Below are 14,689 nucleotides of genomic sequence, written 5' to 3'. Positions count from 1 at the left end.
AGTAACCGAAATGGTTACAGCACACTCCACTTCCACATTGTCTGCAGCTTTCATGCTGTGTACTGTACACTGCAGTCAACCTTGTGTTTTAGAAAGTTCAACTTTGATTTAAAGGCAGTTAATTAGTGTCAGACTACTATGAAACTGCCTCCCTCCCCACTCTGTTTCTAAAACTTGTGGGATTTTCCCATGGCCAGGTGGCTCACTGCTGCCTGTTACATGGGAACCTTGAAGGAATTTGAACATGGTGTGTGGGGGGGCAAATATCCACCCTCTCCCACCCAACACCTCAGCTGCGGAAGGGTTGTATCATGAATGTTAGGCACTATAACACAATGACTCACTCTAGAACAATACTCAACACTGTGTTTGTGTGCGGGGGGGGGGTTCAGTGACTGCTGACCTACTCTCTGTACACAAATGGAAAACAGCTCTTTTCACATCATGTAATTGAAAAATGACTGAGTGTATGTGTGTATGTATCTCGTCTGTGTGGTAAAGTTCATCATTTAAAAACAAAAAATGAGAGACACTGCTCACACAATATGTTGAAAGCGGTAAAAAAAACCTGAAAACCACTTATGAATTACAGCATAACTATGTTCCACTATTTGTTACCACATGAAGCAACGCATTATTTTCTTTTCCAAATACAGTCTGCCTTCATCTCCCTTTGAACTCCACACAGACTATAAGATGTTGAACATTTTGCAGCTCTGTAATAGAGGGAAGAAAAATAGCGACTGCAGTGTAACACAAACACTGAGTGTGTGTGTGTTGTGAGCATATGCAGGACACCAAAACACAAAGATACATCTCAGGGTTTCATGTCTGCTATGATGGACTATAAAATGCAGTTGTTACATGTACAGTACTTTGAACACCGGAGCATAATCATTAACACATGCGTATGTGTGTGTATGTTTTAACTCATTCAGTAACGCCTGTTTTCACAAATGCTCCAAGGGACCTGACGGTGGAGTCTGGCCAGGACGTCCAGATTCCCTGCAGCGCTCAGGGCCAGCCACAGCCTGTCCTCACCTGGAACAAGGTTAGATGATAGAGCTCCTGTTGTCACCTCATTGGCGAAGAGGTCATGGGATTAGTGGTCGAATGAGAACAGTGAGAAAAAAAGGGACTGGTGTGTGGTTACTTTATTTGTCATTATATTAGCTAATGCAAATAATGACAATGAAGTAACTCAGTGTTTAATATGTTGAAGTTGTTCAAGTTTCCATCCAAAAACAAACGGCTCAGTGCATTTACATAACAGGTCCCATACACCCCTCCACATGCTATCTCCCAAGGTCATGACCGCTACCCTTTGCTCCGCCCCCTTCTCTCCCAGGATGGTGTACAGGTGACAGAGAGTGGCAAGTTCCACATCAGCCCTGAGGGGTATCTAGAGGTGAAGGACGTGGGCACCGCTGACGCTGGACGCTACGAGTGTGTCGCCCGCAATCCCATCGGCTACCAGGTTGCCAGCATGGTGCTTACTGTCACAGGTAAAAGTGTTGCTGTCTATTTTCACTTTCTGCTTAAGGGGCAGGATCAGGTGGTGCACCATATTAGCGAGTAAGTTAGTATGTTGCTCATCGATGCTGTATCAAATTTGGTCACATTTCTGATGAAACCTTAGGTGAACTATTTTTTTTGTAATATGAATGTATTAAAAGTAAATGCTCTAATAATTTGATAGCTTAAATCATGAAGGAGGAGGTAATAGAGGTAAAAAGAAGAGAAAGTGAAGGAGGAAAGTATTATTATTTAATAATTTATAAGATGTGAAACGGGTCAGCTCTTCCCTGCGTGTGTTGGTGTTTCCTGCTGAGATTTCTCAGGTCAGACCCAGCACTCTGCTGGTGAACCGTAAACTGTATCAATGTGCTCAGTTGTTTTTGGACTCTCTTAGTCCTCACGTTGCAATCTCACTGTGTTCAATGGCACACGAAGATGAAGGAGTGTGAAGTTAATATATTCACTGCAAATTTATGAGCTGAAGTGCAGCACCTTAAGAGGTTCAGTCGCTTATAGTAACCTCTCAGCATGGTGCCAGCTGAGCCGTCAGTAAGCAGCTAACAGCGCTAACAGTGCAAACAACAGCAACAGTGCTTTGTTGGCACTATGCCATCAAAGCACTGAGAAGCTCTGATAACAACACACACAAAGGGAGAGTGACTCTGCTCAGGTAGACATTACTATTTGCTGTTATATTATTCTCTGAATGTCATATAGAGAATCTTTAAATGAGGAGTTTAATGGAACTTAAGAAAAATTACTGAAACATAAAATTGGAAAATAAATAGTTATGTTGAGCAACTTTGTATATGCCCCATTAAAATCTTAGGTCCAAATGTATTTGATTTTTTGAATACTTGGTTCTAATCATTCTGTCTTGTCTGTCTTTGTGTGACAACAGTTCCTGCAGTCAGCCGAGAGGGCGACACCTTTGTGAGCACGTCCATAGAGCAGGCCATCCGTAATGTGGACAGCGCTATTGAGTCAACAAGGAGACGTCTCTTTGATGGGTAGGTTACGAGAACAAACACTCACTCAGTGACTGAGTGACTCAAGTCCTTGAAGTGATTGAATCAGAAAGCCATGCTGTTCATTATATGTTAGCAGTAAGAAATAGTTTCAAATGAATGCTACACTTATTAAGACCAACATAATGTAATGTCATACAGGATCCGTAAAATAAAATTAGAGTACAAATCAGAATCATGTTAATATTCACATTTCATAACACACACCCGCATTCCTCCATGTACCCTTGTAACCAAACAAAAGAGAGCAGCACTCTGTAACTATAGTTTGTCATTAGTCCTTTTACATTTGGACTAATTTAACTATTTAATTCTGTATAGTTTCAGTCCAGAGCTACGTGCTCATTGGCCCTCAGTTAGGATACAAATGGCTTGTCTCACATCATCTTGGCACATGACCTGCATGTTCTAAGTCTGAGTCAGAGCCTTCAGGGAGAGAGTGTGGCCATTCAGAAGGGCTGCTAATATTGCTGCTCTTTCTTGTTTCAGTGTACAGGCTTTGCAGTTTTAAAGATGCAGATCAGGACGTTCCATTCAAAAACATTTCCTTAGGGACAGACATTTAGTCACCCAGTTATTCTGACAGCTGCAGTCAATATGTGTGACTGCTTGCCAACCGATCTTTATCAATCTCTTTTTCTTCTGTGCATCAACGTAAACATTTCGGGGATGGTAAAGGAAATGATTGTGTCTTGAGGTCTTTGTTAATCCGTTTTTTATTCACCCTGTCACTGTTGGAGATGTACTGTTGCTGGTTTCAATATAGCTCATAAGTGTTTCCATCCTGTTGAATGATGTGGTTAGCAGCTGTGTTTTTCTTGGCATGCTCACGAATGCACTCTGCCCACACATGCATGCACAAACACATATACACAGAGACACACATGAAGAGGAGAAACTCACACATGAACTCATTGTGGTAACCTAAATTGAGATCAGGGGATTTCCAGCTCCCTTTAATGGGGATCACAGAACAAGAGGCAGCCTCCTCCTTGGCTGATGGAACCTGGGTCTTCCAACATGGTTTGGATATAACGGAAAAACCAGAATGACATTAGAGACATTAGAGACATTAGAGAGTGAGAGCGCATCAGGAGAAAAGCTAGTAGCACTCTTACTCTGATCGTAAAGCACATTGGCCGTGCTGCTGCAAGTGTCAAACAACCTTGAGTGTTGTTTGTTGACGACAGCAGCTGTTCATTATAGGAACAAATTGCATCTGTGACGCCAGCTTTGCCAAATTATTTAATACTATTAAGCAGCCGTTTTTCCACAGGGAAAAAAACACACATGTAAACGCACTTTTGATCAGTGTTACCAACAGCTGTTCACACCAATGTTAGTGTTGTCAACTGTAGGAGCAAGATAAAAGTAATTCACCACAGAAAGAATTCATCTAAACTAGAATAGAAAAAATGTATTCCACTATTCTATGATAAGGTTTAAAATACACATATATACAGTATACAGTATATATATTTAGTATATTCTACACATATACTCTCTCTTTATCATAGAATATATGAATATGTATATATGGGTGTTGCTGTTGTACCAGCAATCCAATAAAAAGCTATGTAATTTAGCAGTATTTTTAAAACCCATTAAGATGTCAATACTCACTCTTTGGTTCTCTCCCTACTCCCTTACATCCTCATCCCTCCAGTCAGCCTCGTACCCCAGGAGAGTTGCTAGCGCTCTTCCGGTATCCACGTGACCCCTACACAGTGGAGCAGGCGCGTGCCGGGGAGATCTTCGAGCAGACTCTTCTGCTCATCCAGAACCACGTCAACCAGGGTCTCATGGTCGACACCAACGGCACCGGTGAGTCTTATGACCACATTTTCTGTGCTGGTACTAAAACGGGCTGTACCTTTGGTTACTTTACTGTGCAAGTGTCTGCACATGTATGAACAAGGCTGTAACTATTTGATTTTAATTTTGATGTAGCTATACATTAGCTAGCGTTTTGCTAACATGAGCTAACTTAAGATGTGACTATATACAATGTGATGTGACTTTCATGGTAAAGTTACCTTTGAACAGATGTAGCATATCTAAGTATAACAGGAAAAGGGAAAGTTGACCGAGGTTCTGCCAGGTTCCAAGCTTGCTCACCTGTTATTGGAGCATGGAGCAAAAAGGGGCGGGACTTATGAAGAGTCAATTGAGACTTTGTAGATTAACTTTTTTGACAAAATTAAGTTGCCTACGTGGATCTAACAAATATTATAGCAAATCATTTCACTATCAACACAAAGCCAACATTATGTGCTTATTTTACCTGAAATATTGTCTAGCAATTTGACGTGACTTTGAAGTCTTACTTCACTTTTTTTTTTTTGATGGTCAAATTTGAGTTTTCTTTAGATTGTTGATGCTGGTGATAATACGAATCAGGTTATTTTATCTACACAAACCAAACAATGACAACTACTAACAATGAGCTGTGTAGTTGCTTCCTTTATTGCATCACTACGAAGGTGAGTGTCATGTCCTTAAAGGCGTCCTGTGTCTGAAAGAAAGCCAAGTACCGCTGCTCTCTGTCAGGCTGTGAACAACGTTGGAGGGCCCATGGGAGTCTGCTCTCTGGCTTACTGGTGTTGCAGGGTGGAGCCTTTGGCACACCGTTGCTGTTGATTATGCTGTCTTCGTAGCATGGGGAATAATCACTGGAACAACCTACTGCTTGGAGGAAATGATTAATAGTTGTTTGCGTTTTGAAAAGTCTGACATCATCAAGACAAAATGGTTTTCATCTTATTTTCTGGTGACTCAAGTTTGTCCTGAGGTGGAAATGTTTTGCAGACTCTAATCAATTTTGTTCAGTTCAGTTCCAAGATGCGTAATCACTGACTTTGTAGTTTGTGCACTTTATTTTCTAAGATTAGCGGTTGGATTACAGTTGAAATGTACTTCAGTATGTATGTCAGTAAGTAAATGCATCATCTTTCATATTCTACGATTTTCAGTGGTGATTCAGACTGACGTTCTGTGTTGCTGAGACAGATGCAAAATGCCATTTGTATTTTTAAAATGTTCTGAAGATATGTGGCTTTCTGGTGAAAAATGAGTGAAAGAATCTGTTTCAGTTCACCTCTCCCGTTGGAGTTCATAGACCTGCTGACACAGATACGGTCTACTTTTTGAACTGTCTCTGATTGAACCTTTAATATGCTTTTAATGAGAAAGCAAGTACTGTGAGTCACGGTTGAGCAGACAACGGAGCTCTCAGGTTAACAGTGAGGAGCACCACCGCGAAAAGCTAATGATGCAGTTAGTAACAATAGTGATTCAGTTGACTTTCGTTGATAAAGATTTATTAGTACATGCACTGAACACCAACACATGACAATCATTTCCACAGTTTAAGACATGCATGAAGTCATCAATACATAGGAAGAGGTTGTAACATACACTGTCCACGAAAAATCACTTTATTGATGAAGATGAAGTTTTCATATATACGTGGGTCTTGTCAGGTAAGATTTACTGAGGCTGTGACTAGGACAGCTCTGGTCCACGTCCATTGTTGTCTTAGTAATATTTCTTTTGACAAATGTCATTTTCCCCTTTAACGCTTGAGGAAGAGCAGGTGTAGCTATTCAAAGGATGAATTGAAATGACATTTTCTTGTGAAAAACACAGCATCCTACTGAAGTCTCACTGTGGATTCAGTAAGAAGCTCCCATCTAGTCTCCTCAGCAAAGTCTCATGAACCAGTAATTCAATTCTCGACCACTCTATGGATTACCATGTTTTTGTGAGCAACGTTTGGCTGCGGATAGGCCCTCCATCTGTATGCCATTTTCTCTTAAGCGTGACCCGAGGCGTAGAGACGTAATCGTGGAGCAGTTGGCGAGCAGCCCGTAAACAGTTTTATTAGCCCTATGTCACACCACACAACACTGAACCTACAATCAGTGCCGAGCACTGGACAAAGTTTAAAATGGTGTGTGTTGGTGTACAGATTGTCTCAATTATGCATGCGAGTGGGGAGACCAGCAGAGCATGGGTTGATTCGGATGTTTATATGCATACGCATCTGTCTTTGTTTGCATTCATATATGCACGGAAAATGGCTTTATGATGCATGAAAGTACTCATTGTAATGGAGGGTTACATTTAACAGCACAAAGGTCAAATTGATTGGTCATGTGACACAGTCTGTGTTTTGGGGGAGGGCGTCTCAGATGTAGTGCTTAGGAAAACTTTGGCTGAACAAGAACATATTTATAAAGAAAAAAGAGAGGACTGATAGTGTGTAAACGAAGAGTTTCAGGTTGTCAAGGGGGAAACATTTAGGTGAAAGTTAGTGTTGGAGAAAAAAGAGAGGCGGGGAAAGAGAAATGAGCTGTGTGTAATATGAACAAAGAGAGACAGAGACAGTGTTTTCTTTACTCATGCCAACAACCAAGTGTTCATTGTTGCACTGGCCCCAAACCAAGCTAACAGGCAGTTTTCTGCTCGTCAGCAGAAACAAACGTGCTGTTTTTATTGTATCTCTTTTTATCAGACAGGGCAACACCACACAGTTTGCCCACTCCCTGTATTCACACACATTCACACAGAGAACCACACACCAACAAGGTGTGTAAAGTGAGAGAATAAGGGTGTGGGGGGTGTTGAAGCCGGTAACGGGTTTTGCCATTCAGACAGGAAGTCTCACCCTGCCCTCATTGAGGTTGGCCGCACACACTTCACACTTGTTCTGATGCATGCACTACAACACACCACAGACCCACACACACATGCACTTTGATATGCTGCACACTGGAAATTTCACAGAGGAGCTCTCGCATATCAAAGCAAGTCAGGGCAGGTTAGCGACACACTGCAACCTGTGCCCTCGGGACAGGAGGTGCTTGCTACTCTCTGTCTGCTATAAAAAAAGAATGTAATACATGTATGTGAATAATATGTAATAGACACTAGGTTACTGTTAATCCTAATTAAAGGCTTGGATGATGTTGCTCTTTACCTATATGAAGCATTTTAACACTTATCCAGCCTCTGCATGTGTGCTTTCGCTTGCTTTCCCGCAGCATTCCGCTACAACGACCTGGTGTCCCCTCACTTTCTGGATGTGATCGCCAACCTGTCGGGCTGCACGGCCCACCGTCGCTTTAACAACTGCTCCGACATTTGCTTCCACCAGAAGTACCGCAGCCACGACGGCACCTGCAACAACCTGCAGCACCCGATGTGGGGCGCCTCCCTCACGGCCTTCGAACGACTCCTGAAGTCGGTCTACGACAATGGCTTTAACCTGCCGAGAGGGGCCACTGAGCAGCAGCATAATGGCTACAGGCTACCTCTGCCGAGGTTGGTTTCCACCACCATGATCGGAACGGAGACCATCACTCCTGACGACCGCTACACTCACATGCTGATGCAGTGGGGCCAGTTCCTGGACCACGACTTGGACTCGACAGTGGCGGCCCTCAGCCAGTCGCGGTTCTCCGACGGCCAGCTGTGCACTCAGGTCTGCACCAATGACCCGCCATGCTTCCCGATCCACTTCCCACCCAATGACCCACGGCAGCTGCGGAGTGGTGCCCGTTGCATGTTCTTCGTCCGGTCCAGCCCCGTGTGCGGCAGCGGGATGACCTCTCTTCTCATGAACAGCGTGTACCCAAGAGAACAGATCAACCAGCTGACCTCTTACATCGATGCTTCAAACGTCTACGGCAACTCACGCCACGAATCTGAGGAAATCCGAGATTTGGCCAGCCAAAGGGGTCTGCTCCGGCAAGGTATCATCCAGCGGACAGGGAAGCCTCTCCTGCCCTTTGCTGCTGGACCTCCCACTGAGTGTATGAGGGATGAAAACGAGAGTCCAATTCCATGTTTCTTAGCTGGAGATCACCGTGCCAATGAGCAGCTGGGTCTGACCGCCATGCACACAGTGTGGTTCAGGGAACACAACCGCATAGCTACAGAGCTACTGAGACTCAACCCCCACTGGGACGGGGACACCATCTACCACGAGGCCAGGAAGATAGTGGGGGCCCAGATGCAGCACATCACCTACAGGCACTGGCTGCCAAAGGTAACAGCTGTCATCTTAAGTCTAATATTTCTCTGTTATGATTCTAATTGTCTTTTATTAAACTTATTTTTTCTCATTAACAGTGATAGTGAAGTAGAAATGATAAAGAACAAAGACTGTTGTGTTCCCTTTCCCGTCTCCTAGATCCTTGGTGAGGCAGGCATGAAGTTTGTGGAGCCATACACTGGTTACAACCCCAATATTAACACCGGCATCCTCAGCTCTTTCGCCACTGCTGCGTTCCGTTTCGGGCACACCCTCATCAACCCAATACTCTACAGGTTAGACGAGGACTTCCAGCCTATCCCCCAGGGACACATCTCCCTGCACCGGGCCTTCTTCTCCCCGTTCCGCATCGTGAATGAGGGCGGCATTGACCCGCTGATTCGCGGGCTCTTTGGCGTCGCTGGCAAAATGCGGGTTTCCACACAGCTGCTGAATACGGAGCTGACGGAGAGGCTGTTCTCCATGGCCCACGCTGTGGCTCTGGACCTGGCTGCCATGAATATACAGAGAGGAAGGGACCATGGTATACCGCCGTACAATGATTACAGGGTCTTCTGCAACCTGACCTCGGCTCAGACCTTTGATGACCTGAGGAACGAAATTAAGAATCCTAGCGTCAGAGAGAAACTGCAGAGGTAATTATACACTCAAGATGATTATTCTTATTTTTAGAATTTTTCATTACTTTGCTTTAGACCAGCATACAACAAATGCAACCACGTTATCTGTAGGCTATAGTCATTCATGCCTGTGTACAGTTTAAAGATAGCATATAAGGGTCTTCATTTTGAGACAAATCCTGGTTTTACTGATATTCACTTTGGAGAAGTTTGTGCTCCATAATAATTCTGGATTGTAATATATTCACATAGTTTAGTGTCCCTGACTATCTTTCCTGTGTGGCAGGCTGTATGGCACTCCTCTGAACATCGATCTGTTCCCTGCGCTGATGGCTGAAGACCTGGTCCCTGGCAGCAGAGTGGGGCCCACCCTCATGTGTCTGCTGGCAACCCAGTTCAAACGCCTGCAGGATGGAGACAGGTATAGCAAGGTCACAACACATCTCACCGCACAAACACATTACCTCTAAGGGTATAGAACCTCTGCTGTCACAGTATTCTTTAGGAATCAGGTGTTTCTTCATCATGTGAAAGTGAGAGAAGTAAAAATGTCCTGCTTCCCTGTCTTCTGTTCAGGTTCTGGTATGAAAACCCGGGCGTGTTCTCTCCTGCCCAGCTGACACAGCTGAAGCAGGCCTCTCTGACGCGGGTGCTGTGCGACAACGGGGACAACATCACACGCGTCCAGCAGGATGTCTTCAGGGTGGCCGAGCTGCCCCACGGCTACGGCAGCTGTGACGACATCCCTCAGATTGACCTGCGCATGTGGCAGGACTGCTGTGAAGGTGAGAGCAGGTTCATGGAAGCATGAAGCAGTCTGGTACAACACAACCAACTACCTCAGACGTGATCACAATCATCTGTTTGACTCAGTCAACAGAACAATTTGGCGTGAATAAGATAAGATTCATTGGTAAATGTTCTTGCATTTGTATTGCACCTTTCTAGTCGTCCCACCACTCAAAGGGCTTTACACTACATGTCAACATTCACACACACATTCCTACACTGATGGCACAGGCTGCCATCCAAGGGGCCACCTGTTCATCTGGATCTAAACTAATCATTCACACACACTCACACACACCGATGGCAATTTTGGGGATCGGTATCTCGCCCAAAGACACATCGTCATGCGGACTGGAGGACCCAGGGATCAAACCGCTGTTCTACCGAGTAGAGGACGACACATACTATCTCTTACTAATATTGTTCTCAGCTATGGTGTTTTGGTTTACAATAGATTGTAGAGGCGTCCATAACAAAGCCAGTGTAAATTCATGATTCTATATTAAGTTTCAACTTCAAAACTTCTTTTATGGCACTATCGATTTACATAAATTAGCTGCAAATATGAATTACAGGTGCTATAAAAAGATTTTTCCATATCCAGTGTTAGTATGGTTTTATTCTGAAAACCATAACCTCTCACATCTGTCATCATTGTGACTAATCTTTAAAAGCTTGTGCCTTTCTTCATGATGAAAGTACACATGGTGTAACAGCACAGGAAGTTGCCTAGACGTTTCAGCTGACTCTGGTCTAGTATTGGAACTGTTTCGTCAAAAAAAGCCGTACAAAATCCTCACCCTTTGTTTCTCTTTGATTACATCTTCCTCAAGTAGTCTGGCCTCACATTTCAGGCTTCAGCACCTCATAATGAAAAGGAGATTTGATTGTAGAGAAACGGCGTCTGGGATCATTTCTCTGACAGAAAAGAACTCTGTCGGCTGTGGATTTTGTTTTGTTGTGAAATCATCGTTAAAGTTGGAATTCAAATGCTGTGAAATGTCACGCCATTGCTACTGCTGGATCACCACTTCAGTGAAACACTCATGACATAACCAATACTGTACTTTTCACAGACTGCTCCCGCTAACTGTGCAGGGAAGAGATTGTATTTGGATGTTTAAACATTCCACTCGTTTGTGCAGCTGACCAAGTGAAAAGGAGATGAATGAAGAGGCCCCCCCTGCTGTTATAATAAACCAGCATTAGGGGTTCTACTGCTTGTTTGTATTGTTTATTTGAAGATGTGATCCATTGTGAAAAAAGCAATTGGCTGGGATTAGAATAGATAACAGGGACTGAAAGCCAAGCCAATGATCTTTAATTAAAACATTGAGCAAACATAATGATGAACTTTGTTGAATGAGCTTGAAGTATTAAAAAATTAATAATTCCTATCTTCTGAGCCTTTAGATGGAGCTTACAGGAGCAACATAATAGTCCAAGATTGCTATCTTTAGTTTTTCATGTTTGTAAACTGCTCCAGTGTCTTCTGGGTGGTAAATGGAAAGTACAATGTTCTAGTGACATAACGTTTGCCTCTCGTTTTATTCAGAATATAATTGTGTTGCATGTAGGATGAATGAATTCTTGTGTGATGTAGACGCTTGAGGAAAATGTGTTCAGTACACTGATATAAAATAGTGCAAGTCTAGTTTTAGGTCTCAACTTTCAAAATAATATGTGGTAGTTTCATCAATTCATTGTCTTGGGAGAACAAGCTACAGCGTAACAAACATGTTAATAAGCAACACATGGTGTCTCTTCTGACCCTCCCTCCACAGAATGTACAAGGGAAGAGCTAAGCTAATAAACAGAGAATCTCCGGGCAGAAAGAAGAGGGAGGGAGGAAGTTAACGCACTTGTTTCTGTCTGTCTGTCAGTAAGGCTGATTCACAGTTGTGTTTAGCTCCATTAAGAGAGGGGACACCGCTGAGAACTTCAGAGTGTGTGTGTGTGTGTGTGTGTGTGTGTGTGTGTGTGTGTGTGTGTGTGTGTGTGTGTGTAAACGTGCATCTGTGTGCTCATGTGTGTCTATCAGCACGAGATAGGACGTCCTGTTGTGTTTGGATAGTCTTTGTCTTTTACAGACTCTGATCTGGTAAATCAAAGGCACTCTGAGGGAGCAGAGCAGACTAACTACAGGACCTGGTCCATTCATCTGTCCTCCCTCAGGTTTATTGTGGACTGTCTCTTGTTGCTCTATGCTGATGCTAAGCATGCCCCAGGTGTATTCTGGGGCACGAGCAGCGTTCTGTGACAGTGTGTTGGTCTTTTGTTCCCTTTGATCTGGGTGCAGTGATGGCAGCCTGAGAGTGAGTAATGGTAATACAATCAGCCTCAAAGTCTCAGATCAGCACTTTGAAGTAGAGAGAAAGTGGCATCAGCATTTCTTTTCTTCCTGTTTTGTGTATGTATGGCATGCATGTGCATGGGTGAGTGGCTGTATGTGTGTTTGTGCACAAATGGAATACATTAACCTTATTTTCCTGCACATGTTTCCTTTATTATTGACAATGATAATAACTTTATTTAAATCACACAGCTTTTCACAACAGCTACACAGAAACCTATGGGTGACGTCACAGAGACTACGTCCATATTTCATAGTCTACGGGTACAACAATGAAGATTCCTCTTCTCGTCAGTGTCAGTGATGGTTTCTGCCTCAGTTAGTGAACCCCAGTGTGTTGTGTTGTGCTTAACCCCCACAGACTGCAGAACCAAGGGTCAGTTCAACGCCCTGTCATACCACTTTAGAGGACGCCGATCAGCTGAGCACAGCTACAAAGAGGAGAGCCCTGCCAACAGCATCCAGGAGAACAGGTAACACAGCGTGACAAGTGTTTCGATGGACAATGTGGCGACAGTATGTGACTATCATGTTACTGAAACACCTACTCTGAATGTGAAGCTTTGAACTGAAAGTTTTCTGTGTGTCACATTAATTCAGCATTGGCAGGATTAACTTCAATGATTAACTTGTAAGTTTCAATTGAGATGTTTGTAACTTTGTCATTGCAGTCCAGTGGAGGAACCTGGACAAAATATTGTAAATGTTACTGTGACCTCCAAAAAAAGCACTGAACCATCAATCACCGACTTCCAGGACTTTGTGTCCGACATGCAGAAGACGATCACAAGTTTACGAAAGCAGGTGAGTCTCATATCTGAACGTCATTCACAGAAGCGGTGCTACAGTCTAACACATTGACACAGAGACGTGTTTTACATTAACATGTCAGCGGTACAGTTAATAGCTCCGGTTAGCACCAGCCGGACCTTTTCTTCTGGTCAGCTGCAGTCTTTTAAAGTCGGGGTAAAGTGAAATCACAGATTTGTTTTTAAAAACACACGCATGAGAGCGTGTTGGCCTCACTGGCCACCAACTTAAACCTGCGCCTTGCATTATCAGTAGCATTGAAGCACTAGGAGTGGCCAGGCATCAATGCGAGGTACCAACAACGGATTTGTTCACATCCAAGCCCTGACCAATGGGCTAACCTAACTCTAACTACTCAAGGTCAATGCCTAACCTCAACCAATCATCACTGCCTCAACCAGCTATGCAGGGCGGGTCCTGCCAAGAAATGCGGTGGGATTCATAACAACGCACACGCAACTTGGTCTGGTTCAGGTTCTGACTGTAACAGACATATGTAAATATCACTAAAGCAACAAATATTAAACATGTATTTATGTATTTATTCTGCTGTCCCTATCCTTATATGTTAAGTAGTAGTTGCCACTGATGGCAACCAAAGACCAAGAATTGGTTGCCAATTTCTCAAAATGGCAAAACCCTTCATGTTGAGCCCTGGTTATAGTAAAAGTCTGTTTATTGAAGATGCTGGATTGTTGTGTTCATAATATGGAATGTGTTTTAGATGGGAACTTAGTGTGCACATTCTCATGTATATGTAAAAATGTGTTGACAAGGAGAGAGTCATGTGGCGGTGATGTGACCACAGACAACTGCTCCTCTGAGGAAATGCTTGTGTCCTTGTGTCCTTGTGTCCTTGCAGATTAAAAGACTCGAGGCCCGTCAGAGCAAGACCGACTGCACTGACAGCGAGGGACGTGAGCGAACAGATGGAGAGCGCTGGAAACAGGACTCCTGCACCATGTGTGAATGCAGAGTATGTTCAACACAGAGATCAATATGCAGTGCAAATGCTTCACCCACACACATAAACACACAGTTCTGAATCCCCTCCCTTTCCACAGGAGCTGATCAGGTTTTAGTACCTCCATGTTGGCTGTCTAGGTCCGCCCAGTTTAAATGCCCCAGTTTCTCCTGCCAGTGTTTCTCTTCCTCCAGCACCTCCTAGCATTACCCTCCTCCTGGCACCAGTCTCCCCACAGTGTTTGTGTGTGCCGGCCACTTCTCTGCCTTTCATTCTTTATCTTTCACACTTTTTCATTGCCAACTGCTGGCAGAGGTGATGGCAGCTCCATGCCAAACCTGGCAGCCTCTGATTCGTCTTCAGCCCTCTCTTCTCCTCCCACTTACATTTGTTGCTATCTTTCCCCTCTCACAGTTTATTTATCTCGCCACATGTGTTAGCACACCTGTCAATTTTCTCTTTTTTTACGGTTCTGTCTTTCCACTCGGCTTCCCTCAAACTATCTCTTTCCACCTTCCATGCCTCACTGTAATTGGAGGATTTTTTGTT

The 14,689-nt window shown here is 43.8% G+C and overlaps 1 protein-coding gene across 1 annotated transcript in view; it reads left to right on the top strand.

Annotated features, from left to right (window-relative positions):
* The window catches only part of LOC137877731 (peroxidasin), a 45,080-nt gene that overhangs the window by 27,169 nt on the left and 3,222 nt on the right, over positions 1 to 14,689 (top strand). The window contains exons 12-22 of the mRNA XM_068717794.1: positions 939 to 1,051; positions 1,349 to 1,505; positions 2,420 to 2,528; positions 4,213 to 4,370; positions 7,592 to 8,598; positions 8,743 to 9,239; positions 9,511 to 9,645; positions 9,801 to 10,009; positions 12,728 to 12,839; positions 13,038 to 13,170; positions 14,039 to 14,152. Of these exons, the coding sequence (XP_068573895.1) occupies positions 939 to 1,051; positions 1,349 to 1,505; positions 2,420 to 2,528; positions 4,213 to 4,370; positions 7,592 to 8,598; positions 8,743 to 9,239; positions 9,511 to 9,645; positions 9,801 to 10,009; positions 12,728 to 12,839; positions 13,038 to 13,170; positions 14,039 to 14,152 (2,744 nt within the window). The remainder of the gene's footprint in view (positions 1 to 938; positions 1,052 to 1,348; positions 1,506 to 2,419; positions 2,529 to 4,212; positions 4,371 to 7,591; positions 8,599 to 8,742; positions 9,240 to 9,510; positions 9,646 to 9,800; positions 10,010 to 12,727; positions 12,840 to 13,037; positions 13,171 to 14,038; positions 14,153 to 14,689) is intronic.

This window comes from Cebidichthys violaceus, unplaced genomic scaffold (assembly GCF_023349555.1).
Source record: "Cebidichthys violaceus isolate CVI_PGR_0920_01 unplaced genomic scaffold, fCebVio1.0.p SCAF_22, whole genome shotgun sequence".
Taxonomy (NCBI): Eukaryota; Metazoa; Chordata; class Actinopteri; order Perciformes; family Stichaeidae; genus Cebidichthys; species Cebidichthys violaceus.
Note: the sequence above shows the minus strand (reverse complement) of the source record. Positions and strands in the feature narration are given on the sequence as shown.